This window comes from Carassius auratus, chromosome 36, assembly GCF_003368295.1.
Source record: "Carassius auratus strain Wakin chromosome 36, ASM336829v1, whole genome shotgun sequence".
In the NCBI taxonomy this organism is placed as follows: Eukaryota; Metazoa; Chordata; class Actinopteri; order Cypriniformes; family Cyprinidae; genus Carassius; species Carassius auratus.
Genome location: NC_039278.1, coordinates 9,768,250 through 9,784,269, shown reverse-complemented (window position 1 = coordinate 9,784,269; position 16,020 = coordinate 9,768,250). Strand labels below are relative to the sequence as shown.

Genomic DNA, 16,020 nt, shown 5'->3' with positions numbered 1-16,020 from the left:
CTGTTGCAATGACTTATTAACAGTAAAATTAAAGTGTTTGTAAAATTATTTATTACCAGCACATTTCATGTCAACATAATATATAAAATCATTTTATTTGTTCTGCTCCTGGCAAACAAAGTTAAAATGGGTCTTCTTGAGCCCAGTACATTAATCTCTAGTAAACAATTGAACCTGTGTTAAATCAATCATATGTTGTGCTCTCTTTGTAACTACAAAGCTCAACATATTGATGTGTGACCCAGCTGGTTTGCATAAGATAAAGTAAGCCAATAACATGGGCATTTTCTCTCCAGCTCTGCTTTCTTCAGGCTTCAGTACAACTTTTACACCTCCAGCTTCTTTTTCATTTGAAGTTTGTAGAGGATTTGATAGCCATCGTCCCAAGCATAGAGCAGCTGCTCCACTGGGCTGTATTTGATACTGGCATGAGTGCCGTATCGTTTGGGAAAGTGTACATGTGGAGCGTCATCATTTGTGACCATGTCACTAACGTCAAACACGCACTGAATTCGAGAGCGGCTTGGAAGTTTGGAATTGTAGACCACGTAGACGGTACCGCAGATGACGAATGCTGCCTCTGCGTTCTCCCTCACACAAGGAGTGTCCCACATCTGCTCAATGTCTAGTGTTTTAGAGTCTATCTTGGCCAAAGAGATGTACCTCTCATTCTCCTGAGTGGCATAGATAGCCCACAGACCCTCTTCATCAACTGCTAAATCGATGAAGGTCTCTGGATTCAGGCTGTACACTGGGAGATGGTTTTTAGCTGGAAACACGGCACTGTCTGTAACTATGTTCTTCTGAAGATCAAACTTCATTAGTTTCATCTCCTCACCCTTCTTCAGATAGTACAGCCGGTTGTTGTAGATGGCATGACCCATACCACCCCAGGACGAAGGGAGCTGGATGCTGGTGGCCGCAGAAGTGCCTTGGGAGGAAGTGAATTCACGGACTGTACCAAATTCATACACTGTATTATCCTCAGTCCCATTTAAGATGTACACCTTCCCAGTGCCCCTTCCCATATCTTTGGTCCACATTCCCTTAGCGCCACCCACTCGTTTGAGAATCTTCATGCCTTTGATGCTGGAGATCATGTCACTGCAGTCTAAACATAAAGAAAAGTCAAAATAATGTACATTTTTGCCTGAAATAACAAGGACTGTGCGATATTGAAGAAAAATGCAATATGTGAACCCCGTTAAACAGTGCGATATTCTATATGCAGTGCAATATTGCTTTAAGTGTGTGAAGTCGATTTAAATTATATTGAAAAATATAGAAAAATTATATAACCAATATATCTTTTTTACATTCTTTCTTGGAAAAGAAAGCATCACTACAACTTCTGAAAGCGACGAGCAGTGTTTAAGCATTACATTAAAAGGCAATGTCTAAAATCTGAAAATGTAATATAAACATCAATGTAAACAAACAAACAAACAGAATTAAGGCCTCTATTTAAATATCAAAAACTATTCACTCAGCTGGGTAATATATAGTTATTTCAGCCCAAGACCTAACATCAAGAACATCCAGGTAAACAAAAACCCTTGAAACTAGGGGTGGACACCAATTAGTTATTTTTGTTATTAAAAATAAGAACTATAAATAAAATATAACAAAAGATGCAAATTAAATATACAGTGCTTTAACTTTCAGGTAGGCCTATAGTATATTAGATACATTTTACAGTAGCATTCTAGTATAAGGATTAATACAGAAACTGTATCAAATGTAAATCTGAAACACTGCATACTCTTCATGAATTAAATATACATTGATTTGTAATAAAGCTACAAAGAAAATTCATTCAAGAGCAGATTTTTCTTTTTCTTTTGTTGTTTGACAGACAGCTGCAAGTTTACTGTATTTGGCTGCTGGGATCCTATTGCTCCGAATCCGATTTCTGTGTTATTATTTCCATATCCGAAAACTATGCTGCACGATTAATCGAAATTAAACTGCAGTCGTGATTTGGCAAAGGCTGCGATTTTCATGCGCAGCTTGTCATTGAAGCATGGTTCTTTGGTTAGTAGTAAATTAACACCCCAATGGCAAACAAATTCTTCCTTCAGTTACTTTCCATCATGTGAATCATCAAATATTCAGTGCGGTCTGTCTCTTGCTGGATTTAGAATACCAGTATTGCCCTTTACCAATCCGTTTCAAAGTGCACCCCTTCCTCATGATATTAATTGCTATGTGCTTTCCAATAAAGTCTGGTTTAACACTAAACCCTAATTGGAATGCACGGTACAATAATGACAGCCTGGGTTAATCAGATTGGAGGCGTTTTGCTATGAAAAGACAATACAGAGCTGCTGAAGTGTAGAGACGCTATACGGAAAGTATCATGATTTGTCCTCCAGCAGTATAATTACTGTCTCTCTCAATGATGGAATAATAATACATTTTATTTACTACCTCTAAGTGCTTTTCTAAATGAAGACTTTAGGAAGATTAGACCCACTATTTAATGCATTATGTATTAAAGTCTGTCAAGTTATAATAGCTCAGAGCTTCATCTGATTTAATTGCTTCTCTGTCATTCTCGTGCCACTTACCCCCAGAAGCTGCTTCATCATGAGCTTCTTTAACTGAATATATGAAGTGTAGCAGGCACTTTCAAAAGTTAGCTATATTTTCCTCTTCATTTTCTAGATTTTTTTTTTTTACTCTGTCACAGTTTGTTGTTTTTAACTAAAACTATTAGTCTTTTTCAGGAATTGAAATAAAACTGATTTAAAAGATTAAATAAAACTTTTCGCAGTACTGGATATGTTAAATGAACCAGCTATGGTACCATCATGCTGCAAGGCATGCATTAATAGTATCTAAGCCTGTGTAATGTTACCTAAAGCTCTTTACCTGTGAGCTTAGCGTACTTGGCTTTATTCCTCTCCTTGACAACCGTCACCTGCTGCTCCACCAGCTTGTCATCCACATCCACGCAAGGCTGCACTCCATTCTGTGTTTCGAGGTAGTCCATCTCTCTCTCCACGCGGTCTACGCGTGTACCCACTGTGTCCAACTCGCTCTGCAGCGCCTCCTTGCTCTTGTCCAGGCCCTCTAGCTGTGCCACCATCTGCTGCTTGAACTCGCGCAGCTCTGAAGCGTAGCGGCTGGTCTGCTCATGCCACAAGGAGATGCGATCCTTCCAATAGAGAAATAAACAAAAACAAGTCTCAAGAGCCTCAGTAAAAGAGATTTGAATTAATCAGCTATAAACATGTCTTGTGAAATTGCCATCTATCATACAATAAGATGAAGTGAAGGCTAGCAATTTGTTTCAAATTAAATGTGAGTTGTTCTTCTGGTTAAAAGTCATCACCACAATGCTATGGTGATTGCGGCCCATTGCTATAGTATACTTGAATGTGCATATATATATATATATATCGAGCGCAGCGTTAGTTCAGTCAGGCCATGGAGGCATAGGCTGTGACCAGCTGATGCGGTCAGCTGTCATCGCTCCAATCACTACCACTCTCCTATTAGCGACGGGACATATATATATACGTGGCACCACTGCTCATTAAGTATGCTCAACGGCTCGCAACCCACCCTCCCATAAATGCTGTTCAATAAACTCAAGTAAACTTGCCAAAGAGTTCCTGTCTGAAATATATGTATACATGCATATCTTTATCGGCATACGTATACTCACATAAAATTATATCAACTATATAACAAATCAGAGCAGCTTGATATTTTTTTTTATATCATCACAAAAATGTAAAGTATATTATTGCCCAGTGATATATTTAAAGTTGGATTTATAGTATATCCTAATTTATCTGTGTAAATATAGTATACCTACAAAAAGCAATATATATACTTGCCTATATTTCAAATCCCAGCTGTTAGATTTTTTTGTTTACATCATCACAGACTATAATTATTTTATCACCCAGCTCTTTACATAAAGTTCCAACTTTATATCCATACATGTTGTCTTGTCTGGGGCAGATAAATATAATATAGCAAGTCTCAGCTGCTGGATTTCTTGTATCTTCACGAAAAGTAAAATAAACAATTGCCCATTTCTTATCTGCTGAATGTGAAAGAAATGAGAATATATTATAAACATTAACATTATGATTTTCTGTAAAGCTGCTTTAAAACAACCCGTATTGTTGAAAGTGCTATATAAATAAATTTGACTTGACTGACATTATGCAGACATTGATTTCAGATGGCTTTTATGCACATGCATGCTTTAAGCAATCATACATTTATGACTGTGAACTCGAGCAATGTAAATGCTGATTCAGGCAGCCTCATGAGTGTAAATTATTCAAATGTAAACCCTCCCCTGACAGCTGCTGGAATTCATGAGGACTTTGATATTGGAACAGCATCATTTGCGCATCAATTATTATTTATTTATTTAATTTATTTAATTTGTGACTCAGTGGAAGGAAAGAAGCAGAAAGGTGTGTTTTAGCATAATCACACACAATGACTTGTCTGAGAAGAACTGCACTTGCAGAGTCAGCACAGAGTAAAAACTGGAGAAAATGTCCTTCATGTGGCCTAATCCAAAACACAGAGGGAGATCGAGTGACCGACTCAAAGAGAAAGAATCCTGGCAATGGGAACAGAGTGAAAGCATAAAGGAAGCATTATAGTGTGCATGTATGACAAATTTAGCTATAAATAGTACCACTAGGAACCTTTTTTATCCAGCACTATGTCGGACTTTTGGACCTGTTTTGCATATATATATACCTAACAGAACCTAAACGACAAAATTTTACAAGATCTAACAAGTAACTACCATATACATAAATTCACAATTCATCCAAAACTCTGTCTGTTGTTTTACTCTATGCTTCACTCTTCTCAAACCTCTATGCCAGCCTGTATCTGGATGCCAGAGTGGAGATCGATGGAATGGAGAGCATTGTTGTTCTTACCTCAATAGCAAGGAGTCTTCTCTCCAAGTAGTCCATAAGGGCCTGCTGCTGAGCCCCCACCAGGCCAGAGAGAATGAGGACAAGGAGCTGGATGTCTCTCATCTTAAAGACCGGAGGAGACTGCTTTAGAAACACTGAGTATGTGCGTATGTTAGGTGGAGTGGAAAAGCCCTCATGCAGAGGCACTGAGTTGGCTGGAATGTTTAGAGAAAGAGCAGAGCGAGAGGAGGAGCCTAACACATCTGGAGCAGCTCTTTCTATGGAGAGCTGAATGACCTCCAGTTCCTTTTCTGGTAAAACACAAAAACTACTAATGACCGGACAGTATTATTTTATTCATATTTCAGTCCAGTTAGACAGTAAAGATAGTATTTACTGATTTTCTTACCCTTTTTGTTCTTCTTCAGCTTTAATTTCTTTGGATGAACAGCACGGCTCACATTCAGTCTGTTGCATAACACTAGACAATTTCCCGTCACTGACTCACATTTGAGTCTAGTGTAAACCATGGAGCTGCAGGCACTGTTTCAGTCCAAGGAGAATGAAATTCATGAAGATCATTCACAGTGATCAGTCAAAGTGTAGGAACATGTTGAAACAATCATAGATAATGGTTTGCTTGTGGCTCTTTTGGTCTGTGGTGAAATATGATTGAAATTTAAAGTGGGCGAAAATGTCACTGCCTCAGGAATCAAGAATTGAAATATAAAGGGTAAGTATGCACAATTTTGATATCAGAAATCTTGCATGGTCCTTTTTAAGCAACATTAATGTTCTTAAACCTATAAAACATGATGTTAAATAATTGTCAGAAAAATATTAATCTTTTCTTTTACATTTATGGAACACGTATACGTATATGGCTCAAACAGTATGATACAGTGACAATGTGGAACTCATATGTGAGGAGGAAAAAATATGGCTGCTGATATTTATATGGTCATAAGATGGAATTCTGAAAACTTGTAAATCAATGAGATCTTTATAACAATATAGGAGACTAATTACATAGAAAATACATATGAATATCAGTTGTGACTCTCTATCTGCATATAATATGTTTTGAATGCTATAAAGATTGTTTTAAATTCTTTGTTCTAATTATGGGCAAAACACAATGCAATGGAAGACAATGATGATTGAGAGATGTAGAGAAAAAAAAACATTTCTCAAAAGTCTGATTTATCATATTTGATGCTCACGTTTTAACATGATTAAATAATGCATGAATAATCAAGTACACATTAATTGTTTCAGTACAGTAAGTGTTCATCTTGAAATATTACAACAATATAAGAGTTACTATTATTTTTACTTCTGTAAAAACCTGTAAACGTCACCATGTGTACATGATCTGAAGGAGGACAGTTGTCGAATTATACTAAAAGGCTTTTTACTTGCTAAAAATGCTATCAATTAACTAACAACCAAATGTTAGAAGAACTATCAATCTGATGGCTAGTAGACTGCGAACAAGGTTTTTCAGCAAAGTTTTTTATTATGTTGATCATTTAGATGCTTTATTGGGTTAAAATGAAATAATTAAATCTACTACTTTAAATGCTGATTTTGTTTTACCAGGAAAAAAGAAAAAAGAAAGAAAAATTAGTTTACCACTAGGAGGCACACAGTATTAGCATGCAGCATCAGGTGGTGAAGTGCATAGGAGATCCTCTTCCTGATTTGGGGGCAGAAAGTAAAACAAACATAACATATACATTTCTGCTCTAAGTAAAGAAAAATTAATGTTAAGGTTTCCTTAAACTCTGCTGTATTATTAGGCCAAATAAAGAATTTCTCTCAAATTGCAAGAAATGTTCACAATCAATGAGCGAAATGCATAACGCCTGAGATAGTGAAGTCAGAATACGTTTCTGAATTGAGTGTGTTGTGGGATCAGCATAGACTCCTTAGTTCAGACAGTCTGCCTACAGAACTTCTTCAACTAGTTTGCATTTCTTGCAATTCTTGCACTAAATCCAGTGAAAAAGCTTAGGAGGCTGTAAAAAACTAATCTAAAACAAGAGAAACATCACTACTGCCTCCATCTTGTATGAGAAATGTTTGAGATGGCCTTGGGCCTCTCGTTACTTCTTTGCACTCTGGTATGGGAATTATGTTTTCTTCCTGATAGCAATCTGTTAACCACTCTGTGGTTAGAGTGCCGTTTTTTACTTCTTCTTCCTCTTTTTTTAGTTTCAGTACAGATTAGAGAGCTGTGATTATTTGTAGTATATTTTTGTTTTACATCACAATTAATGCATTGAAAAGTGAGTGGAGAAAGTTTACTTTTACTGTAAATGCATTTAATTTATAAGAGCAATCGGGGCAAATTTAAAATTTGAGCTTTAAAGGGTTAGTTCACCCGAGAATTAAATTTTGTCCATCTTCTACTCACCCTCGATTCATCTTAGGTGTACATGACTTTCTTCTTTCACAATAATCCAATCGAAGTTATATTAAAAATTGTCCTTGCTCCTCCAAGCCTTCAATGGGGGTAAACAGGTGTTTGTTATCAACAGTTCAGAAGATGTGGAATAAAGTGTGCGCATCTGTAATAAAACGTGAGGGACTATAGACTAGTCTATAGACTAACCCTAACTTTGTTGTTAAGCATATTGTTTCAGAAATGCAAACAAATAAATACCGAAATTTAAACTACAATGTGTTTTTTGAAATGTTGTTAAATTTAACTTTATGAAAAGAAATATGACTGTTTGTAAAAGGAAAATATTAAATTAGTTGTCATTTAAATTGTTATTTATTTCACATGGGTTTGAATCTGATTTGGTCAGATGGTAATTTTACACCCAGAAGGTGCATCTTACCTACTAACTCGGGTCAACTTACCCCAAAACCCAGAGCAAACTGAGCCATGCATGGGAACTTTTTTAATTTTTTTGAGAAACCATATTTTTAGAACATTAGTTACATTTTGATCTTTTTAAATTATAGGAATATTTTCATTTGGATAGGATCTTCTGCGTTATTTTTTTTGAGGACCACATAAGTATCTTGCCCCACTCTCCCCTATAAGTATTAGTAATTTTATTTAATATTTGGGGGGGGGGGAGTGCAGTCTCGTTGGTGCTTTTCAGGTTTTCCATGTCTAAAATAAGTTTTCAGGTAGAGAAACAGAGAAGTCAATTAAGTATTGACGCGCTGTGTGAGATGTGGCTGTCTGTGTGTGCCCTTTGAATGTGTGCACAAAGAAAACCTCTCACACAGCTCTCATCAACTGCCCTGTTAAACTCGTGAGCCTTGTCGAAACGTGTCAGGAGAGTTTGAAACCAGCCAACTAGCTTAAGCTGGTTTTAGCTGTTTATTTTTTTCAGCAGGGAAAATTATTTGCTTTAAAATAGCATTGAAAATCATTGAATCCAATCTTACTAACACAGGCAAATATGTTCTGTCGACTTCTCACCACCAGAGGCCAATATTACTTAAATTCTGATTTCTGTTTTCTACAGCTCACATAGTGTACTACTATGCACGTTTCCTGTTGAGTTTGCATTTTCTGCATTTGTTCACATGGCTATCAGTGCATACATAATCACTTCTGAACTCAAAAATCTAGATTTAACATTTAGATTGAGTTCCTCTCTCTTCTGAGACTAGCAACAGATTTTTCACCCTGCTGAAAAAAACAACATATGCTGCTTACGTATGTTTTGATGCTGGGATGCTGGTTTATGCTGGTCCTTTGCTGGTTTATGCGGGTCCTTTGCCAGGACATTACCAGTATAAACCTGCAAAAGGACCAGTGTAAACCAGCAAAGTACCAGCATCCCAGCATCAAAACATACCTAACCAGCATATACTGTTCTTTTCAACAGTGCATAAACAACTCATTATTGCAGAAAAAAAGAGATAAGTGTGAGAAAGTTCTTTTTGGTCAGTCGGGTATTTTCTGCACTTCCTATCCCAATTACACTGACAATAGATAACTCTCTCTTTGCTTGTTACCTGATAATTCTTCACAGAAGTGACCGCCTGAGGAAATGCAACCGTGGTTTGTTCAAAGATCTTCACGTTCCCTCAGTGACTTGCTTGCTACAATATAACATCGAGGCTCTGGATATAGAAGTCTACCCTTTACCCAGTACAAAGCCCTTGTTATAGAGGCCCAAAGGGCTAGATGAAAGAATACAAGATGTTAAGGAACTATGCTTTAACGTGAAATAATGATATTCTCTAAACCTATAGAGCCCAACAACTCTGTTAGGACCATACTTTTTTGAAAATAGCCCCCAAAAAAAGCGGAATTGTATTATTAATGCTTAAGGAATATTTAAAATATTTTTATAAATATATTATCAATTTTGTCTCTACCTAATGCAGAAAGAGAACAGAAACTAAAACTAGAAAAAAAATGTAAATTTGACAATAAAATCAGCCTCTAAATTCAAAGTTAGCAGTTAGTGCTCCACCGAGTAACTCAGCAGTTTGATTTTAAGATCCACTTTTTTTTCCACTGAGGACAATTGAGGGACTCAAACACAACTATTTAAAAAGGTTCAAACATTCACTGATGCTCCTGAAAGAAACATGATGCATTAAGAGCCGGGGGTGAAAACTTTTGGAATTTGAAGATCCAGGTAAATTGTACTTAATTTGTGTTCCGGGAATACAACTATCTTCTGTTGCTTACGAAGGGCAGAACTAAATGGAAAATATATATATATTTCGACAAAATAAGAAATATTTGGACATCTTCATCGTGTTCAAAAGTTTTCACCCCCCGACTCTTAATGCATCTTGTCTCCTTCTGAAGCATCAGTGAAACTTTGAACCTTTTTAATAGTTGTGTTTGAGTGCCTCAATTGTCCTCAGTGTGAAAAGATGTATCTCAAAATCATACAGTCACTGCTGGAAAAGGTTCAAATATGTGAAAGAAGCTGGAAAACTGAAGAATCTGCAGGACCTGAAAGATTTTTCTGAAGAACAGTGCTCATTTTAATTGTTCAGACCAAACAAAAGGGACTCATCCACCATCTCAAAAAAATAAAAATAATCCAGGTGACCACACACAGTATTATGAACCAAGGGTCCCCAAACATTTGAATAGGGTTATTTTAATAATTTCAGCAATTTTTTGTGTTGTGGACTAAATGCAAACATCTTTTATGTTCAATATCTTACTCAGGACAGTACTAAATAAAAAATAACATGCATTTAGTATGATCTCTCTTATTGTTTTTTTTTAATGAAGTTTTCTCAAATTCTGCCACGGTTTCCCAAACATTCGCATTCCACTGTATATATATATATATATATATATATATATATGTATATGTATATATATATATATATATGTATATATGTATATATATATATATATATATATATATACACACACACACACACACACACACACACATTTACTGTATTTTGTGCTCGAAAGGAAATAAAACATGACTATCCAGTATTTTTGTGAACTGCAGTAAGCACATGGGTACTTTCATCCATCTTAATTCTGTTAATAGGTAAGTGAACCTTTGATTTATATGAAATAATAGACAAAATAGACTGCTCCTAATCTGTATTTTGAATACTGGAAGTGAAACTACCTTTAATTTGCTCTTTGTAGTGGTAAATGCGCCAAACGCGACATCGTGGAGTTCATCTGATTTCTGACTGATTTATTCCCAATTACAGTGGGCGAGTTTCATTCAACATGATCGAATTCATTTGCCAAGTTAATTTTTCAAACACTGTTGCATTGAAATTACATTGATGTCTCTGTAGCAAGTGATAGAATAGGCCTACTTACTAAAAGTAGCCTAATTCATATTCATCATAGTTTTGTTATTGCTCGTTTCTACAGCAATGTTACTTCGCCCTGCACTGAATTCTTATGGACATTTTATTTTGATGGAGATTATTTTTGGCTGAGAATACACCATCTAAAAGCAGCATGCACACTGCAGTTCATTCAAAGGTTAGATACTTGAATGTCTACATTCACTTCACATTTTATTTGTATATGATAATTAAAATATCTTTACAAATATTAATTGTGTCTATACCTAATGCAGAAAAGTTTGAACAGAAAATCGTCTACACAAAAATGATGCATCTGCACATCAAATAGGTCATGAAGTTTCCAGTGCTAGAAGTAAAAATGTCAATTGACAATACAATTGGCCTCTAAATGCAAAGCTAACACTCAGTGCTTCACCGAGTGCCTTGAACTTCAAATGTGTAAAGGTCATGTCTGTTTTGCAGAATTGAAAAAAATATAAAGTGATGAGACTTGAGAGTCATAATGTGTTGAAGTAAAATAGTACTAAAAAGTACTAAATACTAAAAGTAGCCTAATTCATCGTTTTTATTGCTCGTTTCTACAGCATTTGCCCTGTACTGAATTCTTAAGGAAAGTTTATTTTGATGGAGATTATTTTTGGCTGAGAATACAGAATCTTAAAACAGAATGCACACTATAATTTACTCAAAGGTTAGATGCTTGAATGTATTCGCTTCACATCTTGTTCATTTTTCACAATACATATAGTTTCAAAGGGGCTTTACAGTTTCATTGAAACATTTGGCCCTAATAAACTGGGAATCTAAGCGGTCGGTGTTTGATATTTTGTCATAAATAGAGAGTAGTTTAATATTTACTTTAATTTAAAATCATTTAAATAATGTAGTCTTTACAGTGTGTTGCAGAATTTCGATAGAGGGGGCTTTCTTTCTGCTGACTTGCACACTGATCAGCACAGGAAATCTTCAAGACGTCAGGTTAAGTGCCAGCATCTCTAAGTGCTTTGTAACCACCTCTAAACCCAGTGCATGATAGAAAATTACAGTGCAAAACAGGAAAATCAATAGGCAGTCCTTTCCAAAACAATTTTTTTTTTAAAATCCTAATAATACAACGGGTGTACACATGCATACAGATATCATGAGTAAAATATAAACTAGAATTTTTTTAAGGAATCTGAAACTAGAAATAGTATAACTACAACTAAAACACTGGAGGCCACCTCTTCATTCGCCTGCCCTAAGATGTAATTACATTTACTGTTGTTTTTCGTGGGAGAACTTGACTTACATTTAAGCAAAAGATTTCCTCACTCATTTCGCAACAAGTTCAGGTTGGCCACATTCGCAATGTTAACCAACAGAAACCTGCTCGGTTGGAAAGCAACTTTACTGTGAGCTGTTTCATACCTCGCAACACACGTTTTTCCCTCAAAATTTCCTGCTACTGCACCTTTACGTGTCCATTTCATTTATTTCTCATTTCTTTGTGACAGAAAGCCACAAATGTAATCCTATATTGAATATTTATATCCTGTCTTGTATATCTTCGATTAGTGTAAAACATGTGTGGTACCCCTGTAAAGGAAACCACAACAGCTCTAAAGATTTCTCAAAAAAGCTCTGGACCTTTCACATTCTTGTTCTTCGTTGAATTACAAAAATAAATCCTACTAAGCAACTACATCATTTTCTCACTTCTTTTTTTAGCTGCATGCATGCTGGTTTTCTCATAGTCTTGCTAAGAGGAACTGATTTTGCATTTATGAGAGAACTGATGAAACATTATTTATTCTCATGACAAAAGATCCCATGACAAACATTTGCCATTCACATACTCACATCAACTGCTGAGGAAAGCTTTTTCAAGATTTTAAAAAGTAACTATAGTCATGGACCAATTAGCAGTAAGTCCCTCTATCTATACTGACATGATGGAAATATACCAATATACCAGTATTCCACATTTCAGAACTGTGAGTTAAAAAAAAAATGCATCTCTTTATGATAAATGTAAATGTTTTAAGGAAACAGAGAGAGAGAGAAAGAGAGAGAGACTGTTATTGCAGTTTGTGGTTTCGAATCATGTGACATAGGTTTTCTCTACTTTGCCCATCACTTGTGCACAGATGGCAAGCAGCACAGAGATGGCACTCTCTGATGTTAAAACGAGCTCCACAACCGATGACTATACTCATGCTTTTTCAGTGAACTCCACAGATGACTATGACTACTTTACTCCTGACGAGAATGATTCGATATCGCTGCCCATGTCCAATATCTACATTCCTGTGCTGTACTTCATCATGTTCCTCACTGGCTTCTTGGGAAATCTGTTTGTTATTTTGGTCATCGGCAAACGGCGCAAGAAATATGGACGGCTTGTGGACACCTTTGTGATTAATCTGGCATTAGCCGACCTTGTGTTTGTCTTCACGCTGCCTTTGTGGGCGGTTTCGGCCCATTCTGGTGAGTGGCCCTTTGGCGAGACCTTGTGCAAGATCAGCAGCTTCATCATTGCGGTCAACCGCTTTTCAAACATCTTCTTCCTCACGTGCATGAGTGTAGACCGATACCTGGCTGTGGTGCGTCTCATGGACTCTAAGTTTCTGCGGAGCAGTAACTGTGCTCAGATCACCTGTGGCGTCGTGTGGATCATTTCTTTCTTCCTGGGAATTCCATCATTGGTGTACCGTCAGCTGAAAGATGAGACCGTGTGTTGGGAGGATCCGAAATCCCCTACTGTCCAAGGAATTAATCTTCTGACCATATTTTTAACCTTTCTGCTCCCAGTACTGATTCTCGGCCTCTGTTATGGGTCAATTTTGGTTAACCTGCGGCGTCACAGTCACACCGCAGCAAACTCTCGTGCAGAAGCCAGAAGACGGCATTCAGTTAAAATCGTGTTCGCCATAATTCTGGCCTTTCTGGTATCCTGGCTTCCCTTCAATTTGTTCAAGACCATCCAGGTCATCGAAATGATGAGCACAGGAAATCTTAGTGGGGAAACAAAAGTGATTGTACTTAATGGACTGACACTGTCCTCCTGCCTGGCCTTTCTTAACAGTTGTGTAAATCCAGCCATCTACTTGTTTTTGGATCAGCATTTCCGGCGAAGAGCTTCAATCATGTGTCTGAGCTGCCTGGGTCAAGGAGACGTGCAACAGACTTACATCTCCTCTAATTCTCTCTCTAATGGCACATCTGAGTCTTATTCTGCAAATACATCAACCCGTGGACGGCTTTTCTCATTTACTATAAAGGAATGAAACCTGCTTTTCTGTTTGCTGTTTTCAGAATGCTCTCTCTCTTTATCAGTGAAACGGTCATATAAAGCTTACATTAAGATCTTCAGTTTTAAGCATTTGCTAAAATGAGATATTAATGAATAATTTAGAGCATTTAAAGTGAACATTTTTTAGCAATGTTCTATTCATTTCTATATTTAATTTCCCACATTTATTATGCAAACATCACGTAGTGTAAAAGATTCATTTTGTTATGTACACATTTTAACAGTATTCAATAATTTATAAAGCATTATTAATGTACTTGGTCATTGTGTAGCAATTTAGTGACACTTGTGAATATTCAGACTTTATTATGTTCGTACTCTTCTAGCAACTTTAAAACAAATGCTTTCCTTTTTATATTTACTTGTGTATAACAGTGTAATAAAATATTGTGAATATTTTTGCTTTTATTTTATATAATTCTTGAGCAATGCTCCAAATATTTCCATATTTACTTTCCTACATAAAAATGGATTATGTGTTGGTCAACATATTGCATAGTGTAGAAGATTCATTTCAAAAATTTGCAAGCAGTTAAAGTATTTATATAAATATTTTGACAGTAATCTTAAGTAATCTAGAAAGCATCATCAATGGTCATTATTCCCATACACAACTTTAAAATAAATAGTTAAGTTTTTTTAGATTTACTTGTGTATGTATTACAGTTATCATAATCTCTTTCAATTTTATAGCTTAAATATAAAACTTGAATCACTATATATGCAAACTCTTCTTAAATTCAAATAGTTTTGAGAAACATTTTATCAGCCTTTATCTCTTATTACACAGCAAAATCGCCTACCGTTCTTTGGAGTGTTTGATGATTTAGTATTCTACTTCAAAATTAAGGCACTGATCAGTCATCATCACTTTAATCACTGAAAAAATGAAGATGGAATATGGTTTTAGAATGAAAGTTTCGATTTATTCTAAAAAAATGTACGTATGTGTTAATGAGTGGGGTGCACTGCAGTTGCTCTTCTAAAATGAATCACACGGCAAGTTTTGAAATTAAATGACCCTCATATGTACCGCTCAAAATGCAAACTTAGGTCACAACTTAGGTTTCACAATTTTTTCAAAAAACTAAATAATACTTTATGTGAAAATGCATGGGGAAAAAAGCTTCCCCAAAACAAGACACTGACAGTGGACCAGCTACACAAAAGTCTTTCCGTGTGTTGCCTTCCACTGTGAAATAAATTATTAAATTATATATATATATATATATATATATATATATATATATATATATATATATATATATATATATATATATATATATATATATATATATATATATATATATATATATATATATAATAGTATTTAAAACAATTCAAAAATAAAATTGAAATGAACGGTCAGTGTCTGAGTCGACGAGTCAGTTAAATTGTTCCCAGCGTAAGTGATTCATTTCAGTAACTGAGTGGGATGTTTCTGAAAGTTCGATGGTTCATCGTTTTCTTGTAGGTATGCCACCTAGTTTAAAAAATAAAATAAAATAAAATCATCAGATTTAAGTTTACTGAATGGTGCCCATTCACTAAAGCTGTACATTACATCAGCATAAAAAAAAACAAATGATAGAATACAAATATAAAAAAATTAAATAAAATGAAATCATGCACCAGTTTACCGATGTAATTTTCAGATATGTAATTTTTTGTTACTTTTTCAAAAATAAATAATCCATTGATAAACTCTCCAATAAACATTTTGTCCAGCCTCATTTGAACTTAACAAATTAATTAACTGAACTAGCTTCACTGACTTTACTTACTTTCTACGCCGTCAAAACAAAAACAGCTGCCACCTTAGCCCCGGCTCATCAGAATTGTATATTTTCCTAAAAAAATAGGTTATGACCTATGCTTTACTTTTATGTTCAAGTTGTACAACTACCCTCACAGACCACAGTTTAAGTTGACATGAAAACCCTGGTGAGAATGTTATGTCACAAACATTCCCATGAACGTCTTCCACTGCATAGATAAGCTATGCTCTCGGTTTGAGTGTAAATCCTCTTTCAC

At 35.6% G+C, this 16,020-nt stretch overlaps 2 protein-coding genes across 3 annotated transcripts; one reads left to right on the top strand and one right to left on the bottom strand.

The window, feature by feature from the left end:
• Positions 1-37: 37 nt before the first annotated feature.
• Positions 38-6,614, bottom strand: LOC113055194 (olfactomedin-like protein 3A). 2 transcript variants are annotated; one of them, XM_026221236.1, is made up of 5 exons: positions 6,540-6,614; positions 5,314-5,447; positions 4,926-5,215; positions 2,875-3,160; positions 38-1,111 (listed from the first exon to the last, which is right to left on the bottom strand). In XM_026221236.1, exons 2-5 carry the CDS (start codon positions 5,432-5,434, stop codon positions 327-329), a joined length of 1,482 nt encoding a protein of 493 aa, XP_026077021.1. In that variant the 5' UTR covers positions 5,435-5,447; positions 6,540-6,614; the 3' UTR covers positions 38-326. The 2 variants fall into 2 exon arrangements, with proteins under 2 accessions (XP_026077021.1, XP_026077022.1); XM_026221237.1 differs by lacking the exon at positions 6,540-6,614 and having other exon boundaries at positions 5,314-5,449.
• A 5,829-nt stretch (positions 6,615-12,443) lies between these two features.
• LOC113055195 (probable G-protein coupled receptor 25) lies at positions 12,444-14,381 on the top strand. Its single transcript, XM_026221238.1, has one exon. The coding sequence runs from the start codon at positions 12,821-12,823 to the stop codon at positions 13,958-13,960; it is 1,140 nt and encodes a 379-aa protein (XP_026077023.1). The 5' UTR covers positions 12,444-12,820; the 3' UTR covers positions 13,961-14,381.
• Positions 14,382-16,020: the final 1,639 nt, after the last annotated feature.